This window comes from Nuphar pumila, chromosome 2, assembly GCF_984573655.1.
Source record: "Nuphar pumila chromosome 2, dmNupPumi1.hap1.1, whole genome shotgun sequence".
In the NCBI taxonomy this organism is placed as follows: domain Eukaryota; kingdom Viridiplantae; phylum Streptophyta; class Magnoliopsida; order Nymphaeales; family Nymphaeaceae; genus Nuphar; species Nuphar pumila.
Genome location: NC_143250.1, coordinates 17,438,940 through 17,459,403, shown reverse-complemented (window position 1 = coordinate 17,459,403; position 20,464 = coordinate 17,438,940). Strand labels below are relative to the sequence as shown.

General features: G+C 42.9%; 1 protein-coding gene across 1 annotated transcript in view; it reads right to left on the bottom strand.

Annotated features, from left to right (window-relative positions):
* The window catches only part of LOC149844910 (6-phosphogluconate dehydrogenase family protein), an 80,155-nt gene that overhangs the window by 26,856 nt on the left and 32,835 nt on the right, over positions 1-20,464 (bottom strand). Inside the window, exon 4 of the mRNA XM_089997387.1 lies at positions 5,697-5,847. Coding sequence (XP_089853513.1) covers positions 5,697-5,847 — 151 coding nt within the window. The remainder of the gene's footprint in view (positions 1-5,696; positions 5,848-20,464) is intronic.

Below are 20,464 nucleotides of genomic sequence, written 5' to 3'. Positions count from 1 at the left end.
GAAATGAGGTTCCCATCACCCAGCGTTGTTTAGTTTGGTTATCCATGGGGGAGCATTACCACGATGAGGTGTGGTGTGATGTAGCTGTGAAAATCTCTATAAAAAGAGATTCTGTGTAACACCACAATACAAGAAATACAAAGAGTGCACAAAGGCACAAAGGCACAAAGGAGAACACTCACAAGTGCACGAAGGCATGGATACACATGCACAAAAGCCTGAAACAAAATGAACTTCAATTCATAAGTTCCCAAGAGGGGCTTTACAAAAGCATTGTTATTGCATATGCACTCACAAAAAAGGATGTGTTTACAAGGGCCACTAAGGCCTATTTATAATGCAAAAAGAAGCCACATGGTGCAGCTCAATATGACGGTTGGAGATGCACCCAATGGTCACATTTGTGACTGTTGGGGCAACTCCAACAACTATATGGAGTTGTCCCTTTCACAACAGTCAAAACGAAAAAAAGTGTAAAAAGAAAAAGGTGTAAAAGGCAAAAGTAAATAAAAAAAGAAAAAGTAAAAATGTTAGCCCATTAGGGTGGCTGACGCCTATTGAGTAAAAGGACTGAAATACCCCTGATGAGTATTTTAGTTTATAGTTAAAAGAGACATAATATTTTAACAGTAGCCCCTATGAGTGCGTGTCACATTCTTTTGGGTCGTCCCTGGCAATTTGATCGCAAGACCATTTACGATGGCCGTAGGAACACATACTCCTTTATTTTTAAGGGTCATAAAACAGTCCTTCTCCCTATCAAGGAGACCAGTTTTCTCACTGTGAATAAGCCTGAGCGAGTTCCCAGGCTCGCGGGCCTATCTTACCGGTCTTTCTTGAGCCATTATCGGGAGGGTGGTTATTGCTATGCCCTGGTGGCTAAGTCGTTGATGAGTACGTCGTTGTCCGTTCCCGCGGACATCGCCTCCCTTGTTGAGGAGTTTCGCGACATTATGCCAGATGACCTTCCTGATGGTCTACCTTCGATGAGGGTGGTTCAACACGTCATTGATTTTGTCTCGAGATTGAGTCTCCCTAACCTCCCCGCGTATCGCATGAACCTATCCGAGCATGCCGAGTTGTTGAGGCAGGTTCAGGAGTTACTGCAAAAGGGGTTTATTCGTGAGAGTGTGAGCCCTTGCGCCGTACCCGCCCTGCTCACCCCTAAGAAAGATGGGTTCATGCATATGTGCATTGATAGGCGAGCAATCAATTACATCACTGTCAAATACCATTTTTTCATGCCTCGTTTGGATGATATGTTTGATATGTTGGCTGGTGCCTCTATTTTCTCCAAAATTGATTTAAAAAGTGGGTACCACCAAATCTGTATCCAAGAGGGGGATAAATGGAAAACGACATTCAAGACACGTGATGGATTGTATGAGTGGTTAGTCATGCCATTTGGGTTATCAAATGCCCCGAGTACTTTTATGAACATGATGACCCAAGTATTGCGTCCTTGTATAGGGAAGTTTGTTGTCTATTTTGATGACATTTTGATTTATAGTTCGTCTTTGTCTGATCATTTAAGTCATTTGCGTCAGGTCTTAGAGAATTTAAGGGGGGGAAAAGTTGTATGTCAATGCCAAAAAGTGTGAGTTTATGACATCAAGTGTTGTGTTTTTGGGTTTTATTGTGTCGTCTGATGGAGTTCAGGCGGATCCCACTAAAGTTCGTGCGATTGTAGAATGACCTACCCCAAAGACTATAGGAGAGATCCGTAGTTTCCACGGATTAGCCACTTTCTACCATCGTTTTGTGAGAAACTTCAGCACCCTCATGGCCCCTATCATGGAGTGCCTAAGGGGTACTAGTTTCCATTGGACGTCTGCCGCGGGAAAGGTCTTCACGCTCATCAAAGAGAAAATGACTAGTGCCCCCGTCTTAGCCCTTCCTGATTTTAGCGCGGTCTTTGAGGTTGAGTGTGATGCCTCTAAAGTGGAAATTGGTGCAGTCCTGAGTCAAAACATCAGGCCCATTGCTTTCTTTAGTGAAAAGCTGACTCAAGTCAGGTGCCAGTACTCCACTTATGATGTTGAGTTTTATGCCGTGGTATAAGCCCTTTGTTATTGGAGGCATTATCTTATTTATAAGGAGTTCATCTTGTACACGGATCATAAGGCGTTGAAGTATTTGAATAGTCAAAAGAAGTTAAGTGCTAGACATGCCAAGTGGGTCAGCTTCTTGTAAGAGTACACCTTCACTATTCGCCATCAATCAGGTACTCTGAACAAGGTAGTTGATGCACTTAGCAGAAAGAATAGTCTTTTGATGACTATGTCAGTGTAGGTCATTGGGTTCGACCAGTGCAAGGAGTTATACCCAACGGACCCTGATTTTCAGCAGGTCTGAGAAGGGTGTCTCTCCCATGATAGCACAGCTGACCCACGGTTCAGTATACATAACGGTTATCTCTTTCGAGGTAATAAGTTATGTGTGTCTGCCTTCTCTCTTAGACTTCAATTGATTTCCGAGTTACATGAAGGGGGATTAGCTGGGCATTTTGGACATGATAAGACGTTCGCTCTATTAGATGAATGCTACTTTTGGCCTAAAATGCACAAAGATGTTATCAAGTTTGTTCAAAGTTGTCGAGTGTGTCAAGTATCGAAGGGTCGACGTTAGAATAGTAGTTTGTATACTTCGTTGCCTATCCCTGAGCGGCCCTGGGAACATGTGTCCATGGATTTCATTGTGGGTCTTCCCAGAACCTCGCGTCGTTTTGATTCCATCTTAGTTGTGGTTGACCGATTTTCCAAGATGGCTATCTTTATCCCGTGTAAGCGAACCACTGACGCTTCGTTAGTAGCCTCGTACTACTTCAAGGACGTGGTCCGCTTTCATGGTTTGTCCCACACGATCACCTCAGATCTTGACACGTGTTTTATGAGCCATTTTTGGAAATTGTTATAGCCCTTATTGAAAACCAAGCTCCAGTTCTGCAGTGCATACCACCCACAAACCGATGGCCAAACCGAAGTTGTGAAGCGCACCCTAGGGAACTTGCTAAGAAGTCTAGTTGGGGAGAATGTCAAAACATGGGACCTACTCTTGCCGCAATCCAAGTTCGCATATAACAGTTTCATCAACCGGTCCACGGGCAAGTCTCCTTTTCAAGTAATTTATGGGCGGTCACCAACCCATGTCGTAGATCTAGCACCTGTGTCTAGTCTTCCGGACCCAGCCCCAGACGCATTTGATGTCGTTGAGTATATGCGTGATATCCATAGGCAGGTCCACACCAAATTTGTTGAAAGCTATGAAACCTACAAAGCTTTCGTAGACCAGGGTCGTCGTGATGTTCAATTTCAAGTTGGTCAGTTAATATGGGTTTACCTGCATCCAGAGCGTTTTCCAGTGAGTACTTATGGTAAATTGAGTCCTAAGAAATATGGCCCCTTCAAGATCCTCCAACGATTAGGTCTGAATGCCTACCTCCTTGAACTGCCTGAAGATTGGCACATCTCACCTATCTTCAATGTGTCTGATCTATATGTTTACTGTGGAGACAACAAGTCGTCAGAACCGACTTCTTCCCAACCAGGGGAGAATGATGCAGAGCAGGACCAGATCGTGCTTGTCCCGCGTGACCCAGGCATGGCCAAGAAACCCGCCCACAGGGGATGAACGATCGGACCCAGAAGCTGGATCCGATTGCAGGTAAGGTGACCCGATGCAGGGACGTGATCCTGCGCACCTACTCCAGACGAGGGAAGGCCCGGATCGTCCCAGATCCATCTGCAGAGTGAAGGCGTCTCGGGTCCAGGATCGGACCCGAGACCCGGGTCCACTAGCAGGCTTTCAAAACCCTCTTCTAGGGTTGCGTGAGGAGAGAATCTGGAATATTGCAACAGCCTTCTTCTTCTTTTTTTATGTCAGCAGTTTTTCTTTGGGTTTTCTTTTATTCTTTTTCTATTGCTTGTCTTATTTTGTTTATGTTCACCCTATTGTTCAATTGAGAATCATATTGAAATAAAAGCAAGTGACATCGTTTTCGGTGGACATTCTTCTTATCTTCTGCACATTGCATGACCGTGAGAGTCGTGCCATCGTCTTCCGCAACCAAGTGCATTGAAGCCGATCCCCTCGCTGCATCATTTTGTCCACTACATGTGCATAAAAGGTGTCTTACCTTAATGGGTAAGGCTTGGTCACATATGGAAGTGGTATGGGTTTGAATCCCACCATTCTTTGTTCATAAAATCTTTTGACACAGATTTCAAAAACTTTAATTTTTTTTTTAAATAAAGGTGTTCAGCTCGAGTTGAGCCAAGCTTTGCTTGAACTCGACTCGAGCCGATCATGGAAAAGGTTGTTTTAGCTCAGCTCAAACCCGGCTCGTGTGCAACCCTATCTTTGAGGCAGTTATGCAAAATTAGACTTCATAACTTTAAATGACAAACAAAAGAAAAAGAGAAAAAAGAACACTATGATTAATTAGAATACGTGGAATTTCTCTAGGGAAAGGCACAGAAAATGGGTCGGGATGCATGTCCTTCACTTAAGCTCCACACATGCTCAAAAGGGTACTTGTTATTCCAACTCCAGCTGGAAGTTTCATCAGTTAACATTTATTAACCGCATTGTCGATTCAAGGGGCAAAAGGGAAGGCAATTGCCCACCTCACTTAAGAAAATTCGCAATATTGAATTAGTATTGGCTCTGTTTTTCTAAGAAGGCTTTAGAAGGCAATGCCCCACCCCCCACTGGAAAACAACAAAAGAAATCATGGCTTTACTTTCCTTTTGCCATAAAATGTGGAGTCTAGAGGTACTGCTAAGTCTAGAATTTAGAAATTTGCTACATTATGCAGTTGGTTATTTTGTATAGTAAACACATCCAATATAAAATTTTCCTAATAGAACCAAAACGCATTTTTACCTAAGGGTGTGTTTGAGAACCCTCGGGTCTCAAATCTAGGGTTTCCCAAAGTAGGATCACAAAGTTGTGAATTTAGGGCATTTTGGGGATCTTAGATTCAAGATCTGAGAACCCTCATTTGCAGGAAGGTGGGATATGGAATGGCCCTCGTGCCAGATCAGACCTTGAGCTGCATGTCCATGGATCTTGGGGAGCATCAAAGCACACCGTAATAGACTACAAATTAATTTAGACTCTCTCTCTCTCATGGATGCCAGGAAAATTGGAATTAGACATGCATAAACAAACCAAATAACTGTATGCTAGGTTCAGTGAGCTTAGTTATTAGGTGGATTTTTCCTGGATAGGTTCATAAAGCAAATACATACCCCACTTGAGACCTCATCAAGATCCAAAGATTTCATGTTGTGCATTTTTTCCTTTTCAAGAAACACGAACAATGGTTTTACCTGATTAGTCTGGTTTTATTTTTATCCATTTGAATAGGATTCAAACCTAGACCAACATAAACCAAGTTCATTGGACTTTCTGTGATCCAACAATGAGTTCAGGTCCAGACCTGACCTACATCCAACCTAAGTGTCACCCATACACCTATTCTTAGAAATGAAATAGGTATATCAAGCTTGAAGTAACCCATTCATCCATTTACACACGTGTACACAGACACACATGTGTGTGTAGATGTGTATGCATGCATGCATGTATAGATGTATCATGTATGTACACATAGTTAAGCATGTAAATATTAATGTATATACTACTGAATCAGCACAGACACAATAAACTACCTCCATCATGTAGGAACCAACCTTTCTTTTCTTTCAAAGCACATTTCAAAATATTTGCAGCAAGGCTTCGCGAAGTTAGAGGATCAATTGTGGAGGAATCTATGAACAACCATGGTCTCAAAACATTCCCACCATGAAGTAAACCATTTGGTCCAGTATAGACATCCACAACCTGCAAGATTAATGTTTAATACCTCATACAGAAAGAAACCAACCAGAATGGTATAAGGTATAGATACTTGAGTTTGCCAACATTACTTTCCATCTTCCCTACATCTTGAACTATACAAAGAGTAGGAACTACTTGACATTATGCACAATGCCTTCAACCATGAGAATTGCAATAAAATTACTTCCAAGAAGAATTTGAAGTGAAAGTGCAACAAATGTGTTGCCACTAAATGCAGCAGTATTCCAGAATCAAGAAATCTATATTTCACACTAATGCAGTTGTAATTGTTTGCATGAACCCATTTGAGTCTGTCATGAATGCATATAACAATTAATGACAGGGAACTATGAAGCTGACATGCAGAAGCAAGTCTAAGTTATAAATAATTGAGAGATGTTGAGAATAAGGATCATTTCTGTCCATATTCATGTTGACCAAGTTTGAACACGAGTCTCATCAAACTACCTAAGTTGACTAACATGTAAATCCATCTGTAAGGAGAATTTTTGTCACATTTTGTAGTGTTACTAGTTATAGTGAAAAGAAAGAGGGGTCGATACTCGATAGTCCCTCATTGTTCCATAAATTCCATCTTATTTGTCTTCACTCTAACCTTTACTATAACCATTGCTCTTGTTTTTTATTGTAAGTAATCAGCTAGAAACAGAGAACTCTACCATGAATATATGGTATCAGAGCTGTAGGAGTCATTTTGGAGAATACTGAAGGAGATAGGGTGCAGCCAGGATGATGTCATGCTAATGTCACACCTGGCCAGCTAAGAGCTCCTTCCTAAGTGAGATTAAGGGCATTTGAAATTTGGATCACAAGGTATTGTTTGGTTATTTTTCCAGATTTTTTGGTTCAAGTTTGGATTCTAAATCTTTTGAGTAGATGTTTCATGGTGTTAGAGTGCCATTTGTTAAGGAATATGTGTGGTGAGAACCTAGTGGCTGTGTATGGCTGTGTCTTCCTTTCTATTTGTTGCATATATGTACCTAAATGAGAAATGTGTTATAGGAAAAAGACCTCATAGCATAAATGGGGTTAAGTATAGTGATTTGAGATGGAGAACATCAGAAGGACGGTTTCCTCAAAGAAGAATGATACGGCTATTGATAGTGACCAGTGTTATCAAAAACGTGTCTTGAGGCGCGGCCCTCTGTGCCTCAAGGAGAAAGCCTGAGGTGAAAAAAAAAATTACAACAAGACTTCTGAGACATAATCAAAAAGATTTTTGTAGGTTAATCTCATATATTTTCCAGTTATTTCAGTTATGTAATAAGTTTCTTAGTATATTACTATACTTTAACTTTTGTTGGTCAATCTCATATATTTTCCAGTTATTTCAGTCATGTAATTATTTTCTTAATATATTTTAATTTTTTTTGGGTTAATCTCATATATTTTTCAGTTATGTAATCAGTTTTTAGTTACTTTTATATGTTAATCTCATAATTTTTTAGAATAATCTCATATATTTTAACTTTTGTAGGTTAATCTCATATATTTTTCAGTTATTTCAGTTATGTAATCAATTTCTTAGTATATTTTAACTTTTGTTGGTTAATCTCATATATTTTCCAGTTATGTAATCAGTTTTTAGTTACTTTTATATGTTAATCTCATATTTTTTAGAATAATCTCATATATTTTAACTTTTGTAGGTTAATCTCATATATTTTCCAGTTATTTCAGTTATGTAATCAGTTTATTAGTATATTTTAACTTTTTTTGGTTAATCTCATATATTTTCCAGTTATGTAATCAGTTTTTTAGTTACTTTTATATGTTAATCTCATATTTTTTAGAATAATCTCATATATTTTAACTTTTGTTGGTTAATCTTGTATATTTTCCAGTTATGTAAACGGTTTCTTAGTATATTTTTTCTTTTATTGATTAATCTCATATATTTTCCAGTTATGTAATCATTTTTTTAGTTACTTTTATATGTTAATCTCATAGTTTTTAGAATAATCTCATATATTTTAACTTTTGTAGGTTAATCTCATATATTTTCCAGTTATTTCAGTTGTGTAATAAGTTTCTTAGTATATTTTAACTTTTTTTGGTTAATCTCATATATTTTCCAATTATATAATTAGTTTTTAGTTACTTTTATATGTTAATCTCATATTTTTTAGTACTTATTTGAGATTTTCTATTTCTTATTGGTTGTTATTTCATCAATAAAGCATTTCTTTATTTATTTGTATTTTTAGATATTTTTTTATAATTTTTTTAAAGTTTTCAAAAAAAAAAATTTGAGGCTTACGCTTTATGCCTCGAGGCTTACGCCTCGCCTCGGTTTTTGGTGGAGTGCCTCGCTACACCTCAACGCTTTTCACAACACTGATAGTGACAGATCTTTAAGTGTGATAAGGCCTACAAATAGGATTTTTCCTTCCTCTAGTGATGGTCAATGCTTCCAAATCATTAATGTGAAGTTGGATAGGATAAATTATGAGGCATGATCCCAGTCCATCAAGATAACATTTGGTGTGAAAAGGAAGTTAAGATACACTAATGAAGGATTAAAAAAGCCCAAAGAAACAGACTTGAATTATAGAGATTATGAATGTGATAATTATTTGGTTATAGCTTGGCTTCTTCAATCTATGGAACTATCAGTTAGTGAAGCCTTAATGAGTTTCGAAAGTGCGAAAGATTTGGATAAAATGTCAGAGCTTAAAGGAACATTAATGTGGCAAGCATGATATCAAGAATGAAATTCAAAGATGTAAACATGGATGTTTCCCCTTAAATGAGTCTTATATTGAATTTTGTAAGCTTTAGGAAGAACCAAGTCTTTATGATGAGACCAAATGTTCAACATTATATGAAAAAAAGATGTGAAGAATTAGAAGAGAAGAAAAGAAAATGTTTGATCTCTTATGTGAATCTGATAGTAAGTATACATCAAGTAAAATATTATGAACCATGAGGAATTGCTGTCTCCAAAAACTGTACACTCTCTAACGAGAAAATGATAGGAGTTTAGTGCCTTCAGAAGAGCTGAGCACTGAAACATTCACTCTCTTAAGTGAAATATCCTGTCAAAAAGAAAGTGATGAGAGAGATAAGAGAAGAGGGAGAGATCTAGCAGAAAAGCCCAACATTAGAAGCAACTGTGCCTATAATACCATTCAAGAGAACACTCTGGAGGAATTCTCTCTCTTAAGAAAAACAATTGAATAATTGAGCCTGAGGACCACCAACCAATCTATGGATGTCCAAGTATTACAATGGCAGCAAGATGCAAATGCTGAATTCACTTGGCTTCTATTTTATGGGCCATATATTCGGATGCCATTGATTATCTAAGGGTATACGGCCTCTATTCACCAACTATCATGCATCCAGTCTTAGCGTGACTTAAAATTGGGAATCTCCATCTCCCATTTTTAGGAAAAGAATGATCAGGACACCTTGTTTTCCACTATATCGGCCTTTCTGAAGCATTTTTTTCCTTTTTAAAATGCAGTATAAATGTGTGGGAATGATCCTCACATGGTATCGGTATCTTTGACTAGTGATTTTCTTCTTCCTATCCCAATCCTTTTTTTCTTCCTTGCTGTTTATTTCTACCTTCCCCTCATTTTCTTCTCTTTATTTTTGTCCTCTTTCTTCATTCTTCTCATTCAATATTCAATATTGTTTTGTTCCCCTTTGATATGAGATATACTGCAGATCAGATTCCAAAGAATTGCAGATCGTGCAAAAAAAAAAGTCGAGATAAAAAAGGAGGCGAGAGATCAAAAAAAGGTTAAAAAAATCAGATTGTGTTTAATGTGATTACTTTCTCAGCAAATCACATCCGATCTGCCAAAAAAAATCAGATTGTGTTTGACGTCAGGTTATTGTTGATGTCAGTAGATCAGCTCTAGCGTTCTCTTCAGATCTGATAATCTCTGCAATAGATATGTTTTTTTAGTGTTTTTCCTCTTTTCCTACCTTTCTTCTTCATAATTGGTTTTCCGATTCTCAAGAACATTGCTTTTGGATCTTCTCCGATTTCCTCTTCGTTCCTTAGTCAACTTGTTTCTGAAAAACTAGATTCCTCCAATTTTGTAACTTGGAAAAAACAAATAATCCCATTTATCAGCAGTCATGATCTTATGGGACATCTCGAAGGATCGATCCTAGAGCCTCTGAAACACCGTGCAGAAAAAGGTTGATGCAGAAGTAAGGACGGGACCATAGGTACTACAAAAACCGTTAAAAATCCAGATTCTGTCACTTGGAGGAAGAATGACCAAATGGTTGTAGCTTTTATTACTGCCACACTTTCTAGATAAGTTTTATTGCTAATACCTACGGGAGTATGAACTAAAGAGTTGTGGGAGATTCTTCATAAATTATTTGAACTCTTGATGCAACTGCGTTGGAGGAGGAGTGAAAACCAATGGCCCACCGTGAATCGGTGTGGCTGAACTTCTTTATTAACTCAGAAATGTCCAATAAACAATGGGAATATGCAATAACAGTAAGGAAAAGTACAGGGAAAACAGCAATCAAATAGAGAAAAGAAAAACTGCAGGAGAGAAGTGGGCTGGGGTTGTTTTCAATCTTCAATAATGTTTCACGCAACCCTAGACAGCCTCTTAAAGACTGTTTACTGGACCGGGTCGTGGGTCCAGATTTGGATCCGACCCACGATCCGGTTCAGTCTTCCTTTGCAGCTGGTTCTGGGGCGTGCGAGCTCCACCACGCCTGACGTAGGTGCGCAGGGGTACCTCCCTGCGTCGTGGCTCCGTCCCTGCAGGTGAGTCATCTTCACGGGGTCTTTCATCTGCCCTGTGTGGTGGATCGAGTGGCACGATGGGCCCAATCGGGTCCTGCCCTGCATCATTCTCCCCTGGTTGGGAAGAAGTCGGCTTTGTCGACTTGTTGTTGCCACAGTAAGCATATAGATCAGCCATGTTAAAAATAGGGGAAATATGCCAATCATCGGGCAGCTCAAGGAGGTAAGCATTCGAACCTAACCGCTGGAGGATCCTAAAGGGGCCATACTTCTTAGGACTTAATTTGCTATAGGTACCGACGAGAAAACGCTCTGGACGCAGGTACACCCAGACAAGTTGATCGACCTCGAAATGGACATCACAACGACCCTGATCTACGAAAGCTTTGTAGGTCTCGTAGCTTTCAACAAGTTTGGTCCGGACTTGTCTGTGAATGTCACGCATATATTCAACGGCATCAAAGGCATCCGGAGCTGGAGCTGAGAGATCTGACACAGGGGCGAGGTCAACGACATGGGTGGGAGACCGACCATACACTACTTGGAACGGGGATTTACCAGTGGACCGGTTAATGGAGTTGTTATAGGCGAACTCGGCTTGAGGCAGAACGAGATCCCAAGTTTTGACATTTTCGCCCACTAAGCTCCGTAATAAATTTCCTAAGGTGCGGTTCACGACTTCGGTTTGGCCATCAGTCTGGGGGTGATACGCGCTACTGAACTGGAGCTTAGTTTTCAACAGGGCCCATAACGATTTCCAAAAGTGGCTCATAAAACGCGTGTCGCGATCGGAAGTGATTGTGTGAGGTAGACCGTGGAAACGGGCAACATCTTTGAAATAATATGAAGCGACTAAAGAGGCATCGGTGGTGCGTTTGCACGGAATAAAGATAGCCATTTTGGAGAACCGGTCAACAACTACTAAAATTGAATCAAAACGACGTGGTGTGCGGGGAAGGCCCACGATAAAATCCATAGACACATGCTCCCACGGTCGTTCAGGAATGGGTAACGGGGTGTACAGACCACTATTCTGACGATGACCCTTGGACACTTGACACACATGGCAACCTTGGATAAACTTGACAACATCTTTGCGCATTTTGGGCCAAAAGTATCGTTCATCTAAGAGAGCGAACGTCTTATCATGCCCGAAATGCCCTGCTAACCCTCCTTCATGTAATTCAGAAATCAACTGAAGCCTGAGGGAGAAATTGGGTACACATAATTGGTTACCACGGAAGAGGTAACCATTATGAATACAAAAACGGGGGTCAAGGTTGCGAGCGGAGGAGGTGCACCCTTCCCAGACTTTGTGAAAATCAGGGTCCGTAGGGTATAACTCTTTGCATTGTTCAAAACCTATGACCTGCACCGACATAGTCATCAACAGGCTGTTCTTCCTACTAAGAGCGTCAGCCACCTTGTTCAGGGTACCCGATTGATGCCGAAGCGAAAAGGTGTACTCTTGCAAGAAGCTGACCCACTTGGCATGACGAACACTCAACTTTTTCTGACTGTTCAGGTACTTCAATGCCTCATGATCCGTGTACAAGACAAATTCCTTATAAATGAGATAATGCCTCCAATAACGAAGGGCTTGTACAACGGCATAAAACTCAACATCGTAAGTGGAATATTGGCACCTGGCCTGAGTCAGCTTCTCGCTAAAGAAGGCGACAGGCCTACGATTCTGACTCAAGACGATGCCAATCCCCACTTTAGAGGCATCACATTCAACCTCAAAGACTGCACTAAAATCGGGGAGGGCTAAGACAGGGGCACTGGTCATTTTGTCCTTGATGATCGTAAAGGCTTTGCTAGCCGCTGGCGTCCAATGAAAGCTAGTACCTTTTAGGCACTCCGTGATGGGGGCCATAAGGGTACTAAAATTCCTCACGAAACGTCGGTAAAAGGTGGCTAACCCGTGGAAACTACGGATCTCTCCTATAGTCTTTGGGGTAGGCCAATCGACAATCGCTCAGACTTTAGCAGGGTCGGCCTTGACGCCATCAGAAGACACAATAAACCCTAAGAACACGACACTGGATGTCATAAACTCACACTTCTTGGCATTGGCATACAATTTTTCCTTTCTCAAAATATCTAAGACTTGACGCAGGTGACTCAAATGATCAGACAATGAAGAACTATAGACCAAGATGTCGTCAAAGTAGACGACAACAAACTTCCCAAGACACGGACGCAAGACTTGGGTCATCATGTTCATAAAGGTACTGGGGGTATTAGACAACCCAAACGGCATGACTATCCATCACGTGTCTTAAATGCCGTTTTCCACTCGTCTCCCTCGCGTATACGAATCTGATGATATCCGCTTTTTAAATCAATTTTAGAGAAAATGGAGGCACCGGATAACCTATCAAACATATCATCTAAACGAGGAATGGGAAAACGGTATTTGACTGTGATGCGATTGATCGCACGGCTATCGACACACATGCGCATGGACCCATCTTTCTTAGGAGTGAGTAAGGCAGGAACGGCACAAGGACTAACACTCTCACGAATGAAACCCTTTTGCAGTAATTCCTGAACCTGTCTTAACAACTCAGTGTACTCGGAGGGGTTCATGCGATAAGCGGGAAGGTTGGGTAGACTCGACCCGGGCACAAAATCAATGGCATGCTAAACCACCCTTGTCGAAGGTAATCCATCAGGAAGGTCATCCGGCATAACGTCACGGAATTCCTCGAGAAGAGGGGCAACATCCGCGGGAACGGACACATGCGAACTCATCACTGGCTTAGCCACCAGGGCATAACAATAGCCATCTTCCTGGCAGTGGTCCAGGAAAAGCCGGTACGAGAGGCCTGCGAGTCGGGGGACTCGCTCGGGTTTGTCAACTGTGGGGAAACCTGTCTCCCGGATAGGTAGAAGGACGATCTTATGGCCATTAAAGATAAAAGAGTAAGTGTTCTTGCGGCCATCGTGAGTGGTCTGGCGATCAAACTGCCAGGGACATCCCAAAAGAATGTGACACGCATGCATAGGGGCCACATCACACCACACCTCATCGTGGTAGTGTTCCCCCATAGAAAACCGGACTAGGCAACGCTGAGTGATGGGAACCTCATTTCCTTTCTTGAACCAGGCCATCTTATAGGGTTGGGACAACTTTTCAGTGTTGAGTTTCAAGGTAGACACCACACTCTCAGATACCATGTTCTCACATGCTCCGGTGTCAATGATGACATCACAAGCGTGACCTTCACAGTTGCATCGGGTCCTAAAAATGTTATTTCTTAGCCATTTCGATGGGGTCAATTCTCAGGGTGTGGTCAACACATGACGGATGGACAACAAACTTTCGACGTTGCCGTCGAACTCTATAACTCCCCGCTCATCCTCAACCTCCACTAATGAATTGTCCTCACTATCACTCTCACTTGCGGACTCGACAATCCCTTCAACCAGATGGGTGTTCTTGCTCACGGTCGGACACTTGGATGCGACATGTCCTAACTCTTGACACCTAAAGCAACGAAGGGTCGACTCAGTAGGTTTGGTTTTGGACCGGGTGTGGAAAGCTGGACCTGACTGGTCAGGTTTGCTAAGGTCGGTCCTCAGTTTTGAATCGCTAGGGGAGCTTGCTCCCCTGGTTGGGAAACTCGGCTTCGGTCGGCTAGAGGGCTCATTACGGGTCGTCCGATATTCCTGCCTCCGCTTCAGCTTGTCCTCGATGTTCATGGCATAACTGCTGGCTTGATCTAATGTTTCGACTGTGACACAACTAAAATCATCAGAGATAGCAGGGCGGAGACCCGAAATGTACTCGTGACCTGCTGACGAACTATTTCCTCGATCTGCACACGCAGGGAAAGACGATGGAACTCCGCGGTGTACTCTGCTACAGTTCGGGAACCTTGGCGCAGGGTCAGGTATTCCTTGTAGGCTCGCTCGGCGTGATCCGAAGGCACGAACTTTGACTGCATCAGTCTTTGCATTTCCTCCCACGACTGTACGCGCTCTAATCCCTGTCGCTCCCTTGATCGTTGTAGCTCCACCCACCATGTCTGTGCTAGGCCCCTCAATCGTGTAGAAGCTAACGAGACACGACGATGTTCAGCAACTGTGTGATAATCGAAGAAGAACTGCATTGCATAAGACCAGTCGAAAAACTGTTTTGCGTCGAATCGCCCCGCAAACTCCGGAAGATCCAATTTCACGCCATAGGTGGAAGAGTGGTCTGGCGGTCTCTGTTGTCGCGGCTCCACTATCCCTGCAGGATGCTCATTCCAGAAAATGTCATCGTCCCAAGCTGCTTCATTGCCCATATGGCGGTATTGCTCGCCGGGATGCTGGTGCTGTCGAACTCTCCCGATGGGGGGTCGGCGGTCGGGGCGCACCGGTTCCTGCTGACATTGCCTCGGTCGGGTTTGCCTGTGGGCGGGCACCATCTGCGGCCGGTATTGTGGTACTGGAATGACGGGAAGTCCAAGGTTCGGGGGAGGGTTCGGTTGAGGTTCTGGTGTCGGACGGGTAGAATTGGTATAATATGGTTGTGGGTTAGGAGTATGGTGTTGGGCCGGATATTGGGTTGGGTTTTGGATCAGGTTTGGGTAAACAGGTTGGTTTGGGTTTGGGTAGGGGTATGGGTATGGGGGGTGGTGGGTATATGGATGGGTTGACTCGCCCGATGGGATGTGATTCGGGCCCACTCCTACACTACTCGTCGGACCCAGATATGAGTGGGTTGGATCGAGGTTCGAGTTGTGGGGATAGGAAGCTTGGTTTGAACTCGATCCCCGATCCATAGCATTATGGGTCTGGTTTTGACCCGGCTCAAATCCAAACTGGAGCTTCGTCCGAGTCCGATATGGGTTAGGGTCGGTCTGAGGTATCTGTTGAGGGTCGGGACTAATGGGTTGGTTCTGGCCCGGGGCTGCCCGCGAACCGGAACCAACTAGGTAGGCTGGGTAAGGGGTGTCTAGACCCAAACCCGTTCCCTGAGACCCAATGGTTGGTCCCAGTGACACAGGCCTGGGTCCTGTTGCATTACAAACTGGATTGGGTCTTCGTGGATCTGGGTCCATCAACAAAGGTTCGCCCATTCCAACTCGCAGGGATGCGGCTACGGAGCCTCCCCGTGTGGGGTCGGGGAAGGAATGCTCGTCTCTCCCAAACTGGACTGATGGAACCGGGCCAGCAGCAGGGTCCAGCGTGACGCTGGGCCCCTGCCGACTCAGCTCACCCTGCGACACAGCCCGAGCGAGTCCCTGCCACGATCCAGGGCCCGCAGGTGGGCCCAGCGCAACACTGGGGCCCTGCAGGCTCGGGCCGACCCTCAGCGCACTTGTGGTTGCGCCTGGCCACGCGCCCTGGCCTGCAGGTGGACCCAGCGTACCGCTGGGGCCCTGCAGGCTCGGGTCCACCTGTGAAGCAGGCGATCCAGTCAACCTTTGTCGGGAGTGGGGTGCTCTTACCAGGGCATCGTTGTTCGCCGGGATCCCCTGGTGCTGTCGCGAGGTGTCCGGACCATACACGGATGCTGGAACTGCTGGGTAGTCCGGACCCTTCGTGGATGCTGAAACAGGTACAGTCACTCGCTGCAGAGGTATCGGCTGGTGTGATTCAGCCCCTTGGAGGTTCAGATTTGCAGACACGCCATCATCGACGTCAACACCTGGTATTGCGCACGTCCCCTTGCGCGACTCGAGTGCTGTCAAACGATCGGCCATCCCATCCAGCCTTTTCGATAGGCCTGCCACATCCCGGGTCACGCGCAACACATTCTCCTGGATTTTCGTCAACACCTCCATGACACGCAGCATGGGATCTTCGCTGCTCGCCTCCTCACGCACTTCGCCTTGTACCGGATCGGTTCCCTCCTCAAGAGCCATACCGCTGATGAAGTTGGAACACCCGCTTCTCTGATACCACTTTGATGCAACTGCGTTGGAGGAGGAGTGAAAACCAATGGCCCACCATGAATCGGTGTGGCTGAACTTCTTTATTAACTCAGAAATGTCCAATAAACAATGGGAATATGCAATAACAGTAAGGAAAAGTAAAGGGAAAACAGCAATCAAATAGAGAAAAGAAAAACTGCAGGAGAGAAGTCGGCTGGGGTTGTTTTCAATCTTCAATAATGCTTCACGCAACCCTAGACAGCCTCTTAAAGACTGTTTACTGGACCGGGTCGTGGGTCCAGATTTGGATCCGACCCACGATCCGGTTCAGTCTTCCTTTGCAGCTGGTTCTGGGGCGTGCGAGCTCCACCACGCCTGACGTAGGTGCGCAGGGGTACCTCCCTGCGTCGTGGCTCCGTCCCTGCAGGTGAGTCATCTTCACGGGGTCTTTCATCTGCCCTGTGTGGTGGATCGAGTGGCACGATGGGCCCAATCGGGTCCTGCCCTGCATCAACTCTCCACTCCCAAGATTTATCAGCTAAAGACAGAGTTCACAGCAGTCAAGAGAGGCAGTTATACAGTCTTGGAATATCTTAATCGGGTTAAGCAAATAATCGATCAACTAGCTACCATTGGTGCCCCTGTGACTGATGAAGAATACAATATGTTTGCAACAATGTATGCTGGTCTGAAACCGCGTCCTTCGTTTGATGAGTTGTGCAATAAGTTACTGGAGCATGAGGCAATGTTCAACATTTCAGCACCAACCCAAAAGAGTCAAGAGAATCATGAAGTCATGGTGATTCTCACATCGTAGAATTTCTCCCTAGGTGGCCCTCAATAGAGGATGCGGGAAAACTAGAGGTGCTGGTTTATTGCTAACTCCTCCTGGTGCCAGAGAGGCCGGTGTTCAGTGCCAGATATGCGAGAAAAAGGGGCCCACAAGTTCAAATTTCTATTGGAGATATGTTCACACATTTCACCCTCCTACGGTTCCCATTCAGACATGTTTTTGTACATTAGCAAGAGTCCCTCCTGTTGTGGGAACCCCTCATGAAAATTGGCCACTATTTCGCCCTTAGTTGTCGTCTCCGCAGTTGCAGCCTAGTTCCTACGCTCCGTCAATTGCTACTGGTTCCTCAGATTATCAGGCCCTTAGTGCATCATTTGGAGATATGAGTCTTCAAAAAAGTTCAGCTATGAATCCTTAGCAAGTTAATTTAAGAGGGCAGCCAAGTGGGATGATGCACCCACGAAATTTGCAGCAGCAGCAGCACAGTTCTTCATCAAACACGTGGTATCTGGATTCAGGAGTGGCGCACCATGTTACTGTAAAAGTATCTCCACCAAGATACTAGGATCAAGACCTTAATATTCTTGATAATAAACCCACCACGAATGCACAATAAGAACACTTGTGCACAAAGGCACAACTCACAAATAACTCACAAATGCACAAAGGCATAAAAACAATGGAATCGATTTATTGAGAACTTGGGCTTTGACTCAAAGCCATGAAGAATACAAAGGAGTGAACCCCCTATTTATAAGAACACATGAAGGGCCTTGGAGGGGCTCCACTCATAGACGTTGGAGCCCCTCCAACGGTCACAAATGTGACCGTTAGAGAGGGCCCAACGTCTATGTTAGTGGGCCCCCCAAGGTACTTTACATAAAGTAAAACAAAAAATAAAAGAAAAAGAAAAACGAAAATAAATTACAATCACATTCATAAATTGAATGTGCGTAAAATGAAGGAAAAGACTATTCTACCCCTACGGCTAAACAAAAACAGAAATATATATTTTATATATATAATAAGTAGATACATATACAGATATATTAATATATGTATATGTATTACTTTATATATATATAATATATATATTACATTGAATGATTTAGGTATATAATTTAACACCCCCCCTCAAACCTAGGGCAGGATGACCGAGAGTTTGCTAAGAAGAAAGTTGAAACGCGGAGCACACAAAGCTTTAGTGAAGAAGTCCGCCAATTGATATTCGGACGTGACATATGGAAGGTCAATGATTCCTTTAAGGTATGTTTCCCGAACGTAGTGACAATCCATCTCTATGTGCTTGGTCCGCTCATGAAAAGTGTGATTCTTAGCAATATAAATCGCACTTTTGTTGTCACAGCAAAGCTTAGTAGGCCCTTCAATAGTGATCCCCATGTCTTCCAACAATTGATGAATCCAAACAATTTTCATGGTAGTAGTTGCCATGGCACGATATTCCGCTTCAGTTGATGATAGAGACACCTTTTGCTGCTTCTTACATCTTCATGAGATTAATGAGTCACCTAAGAATACACAAAAAGCAGTGGTGGAGTGACTGTTATTTGGGTCACCTCCCCAATCAGAGTCAGTATAAGCAATTAATCTTAACTCAGAAGAAGAAGACAGAAAAACTCCCTTATTAATAGTGTGCTTTAGATATCTTACGACACGTAAGATAGCACCCATGTGAACAGAGGTTGGTGCATGCTGAAACTGACTTGCTGTATGCACCGCATGAGAGATATCTGGTCGGGTGATACTTAAATACATCAACGATCCTACAAGTTGCCTGTAGGGAGTAGGATCAGAGAGAGGAACACCATCATCAATCTTCATTTTAGCTCCTACTATAGCAGAAGTTTCACAAGTTTTATCATCTGTAATACCTGACCTGTCAATAATCTCAGATGCAAGCTTAGTTTGAGACAAAAAATATCCTCTATGAGAATAAGCTACCTCAATACCCAAAAAGTAAGTTAAGAAGCCTAAGTCAGACATTTCAAACTTATCCTTTAAAATGGATTTTATGCTTTTAATCCCTTTAGAATCGCTCCCAGTTATAAGCATGTCGTCCACATAAAGGAAGTAGAATAACAATCCCTGCATTAGATTTTCTAACAAATAAAGCAGTATCAGTAAAGCAGGATGAGAAATTATTTTCTAACATAACGGAGTTAAACCTATCATACCAAGCCTTGGGAGCTTGTTTCAAACCATAGAGTGATTTCCGAAGACGAAGCAATTTTCCTTTAGGATACTCCATTCCAGGAGGAGCATCCATATATACTTCTTCGTTTAGATCTCCGTTTAAAAAGGCATTCTTAACATCCATCTGATAGATGTTCCATTTATTGATTGAAGCAACGGTTATAAGGCATCGGACGGTGACCATCCGAGCAACGGGGGCAAAAGTCTCCTCATAATCAATCCCATATTTTTGACCATATCCTTTTGCAACTAAGCGGGCCTTATATCTCTCAAGAGACCCATCACTCTTAGTTTTGACTTTAAAGACCCATCTACACCCAATTGCTTTATTGTCTTTAGGAAGGTCTTGAAACTCCCAGGTTTTTGCTTTCTTTAGAGCTTCAAGTTCATTATTCATAGCGACTATCCATTCCGGGCATTTTCGTGCTTCCTCGAAATCCCTAGGTTCTATGTATGAGTGAATGGCGCTTAGACAGGCTCTATATTTTGGTGAAAAGGACTCATATGAGATGAACCTAGAAGGAGGTCTTCTTGGTCTTTCGGTCCTACGAAGGTTTCCTTCACTTGAAGGGGTAGACTCACTATCATATCTTTCGAGAGCACTTCTAAAAGTATTCCTATCTCTATGAGAGTAGGTTATAGGATCTCTATGTTCTTCATTGATATGTTGATCAGAATGAGTTTCATTATTATTCAAGTCATTTTGATTTGTTTCATCATCACTAGTATCATCATCTTCAGTTAATAAATCAAACAGAAAGGAATAGTCTATATTCTCGTCATTGGTTTCAAGTTTTTCGAAACCACTAACATTTTCCAAAAAACTTACATTTCTGGAAACATAAAGTTTATCACTTTTAACATCATAACAGCGAAAACCTTTATGAGTTTCAGAATACCCAAGAAAGGCACAAGGAATGGCCTTAGGAGAGAGTTTGTCATTTTTATCAGTAAGGACAAAACATTTACATCCAAAAACCCTTAACCTGC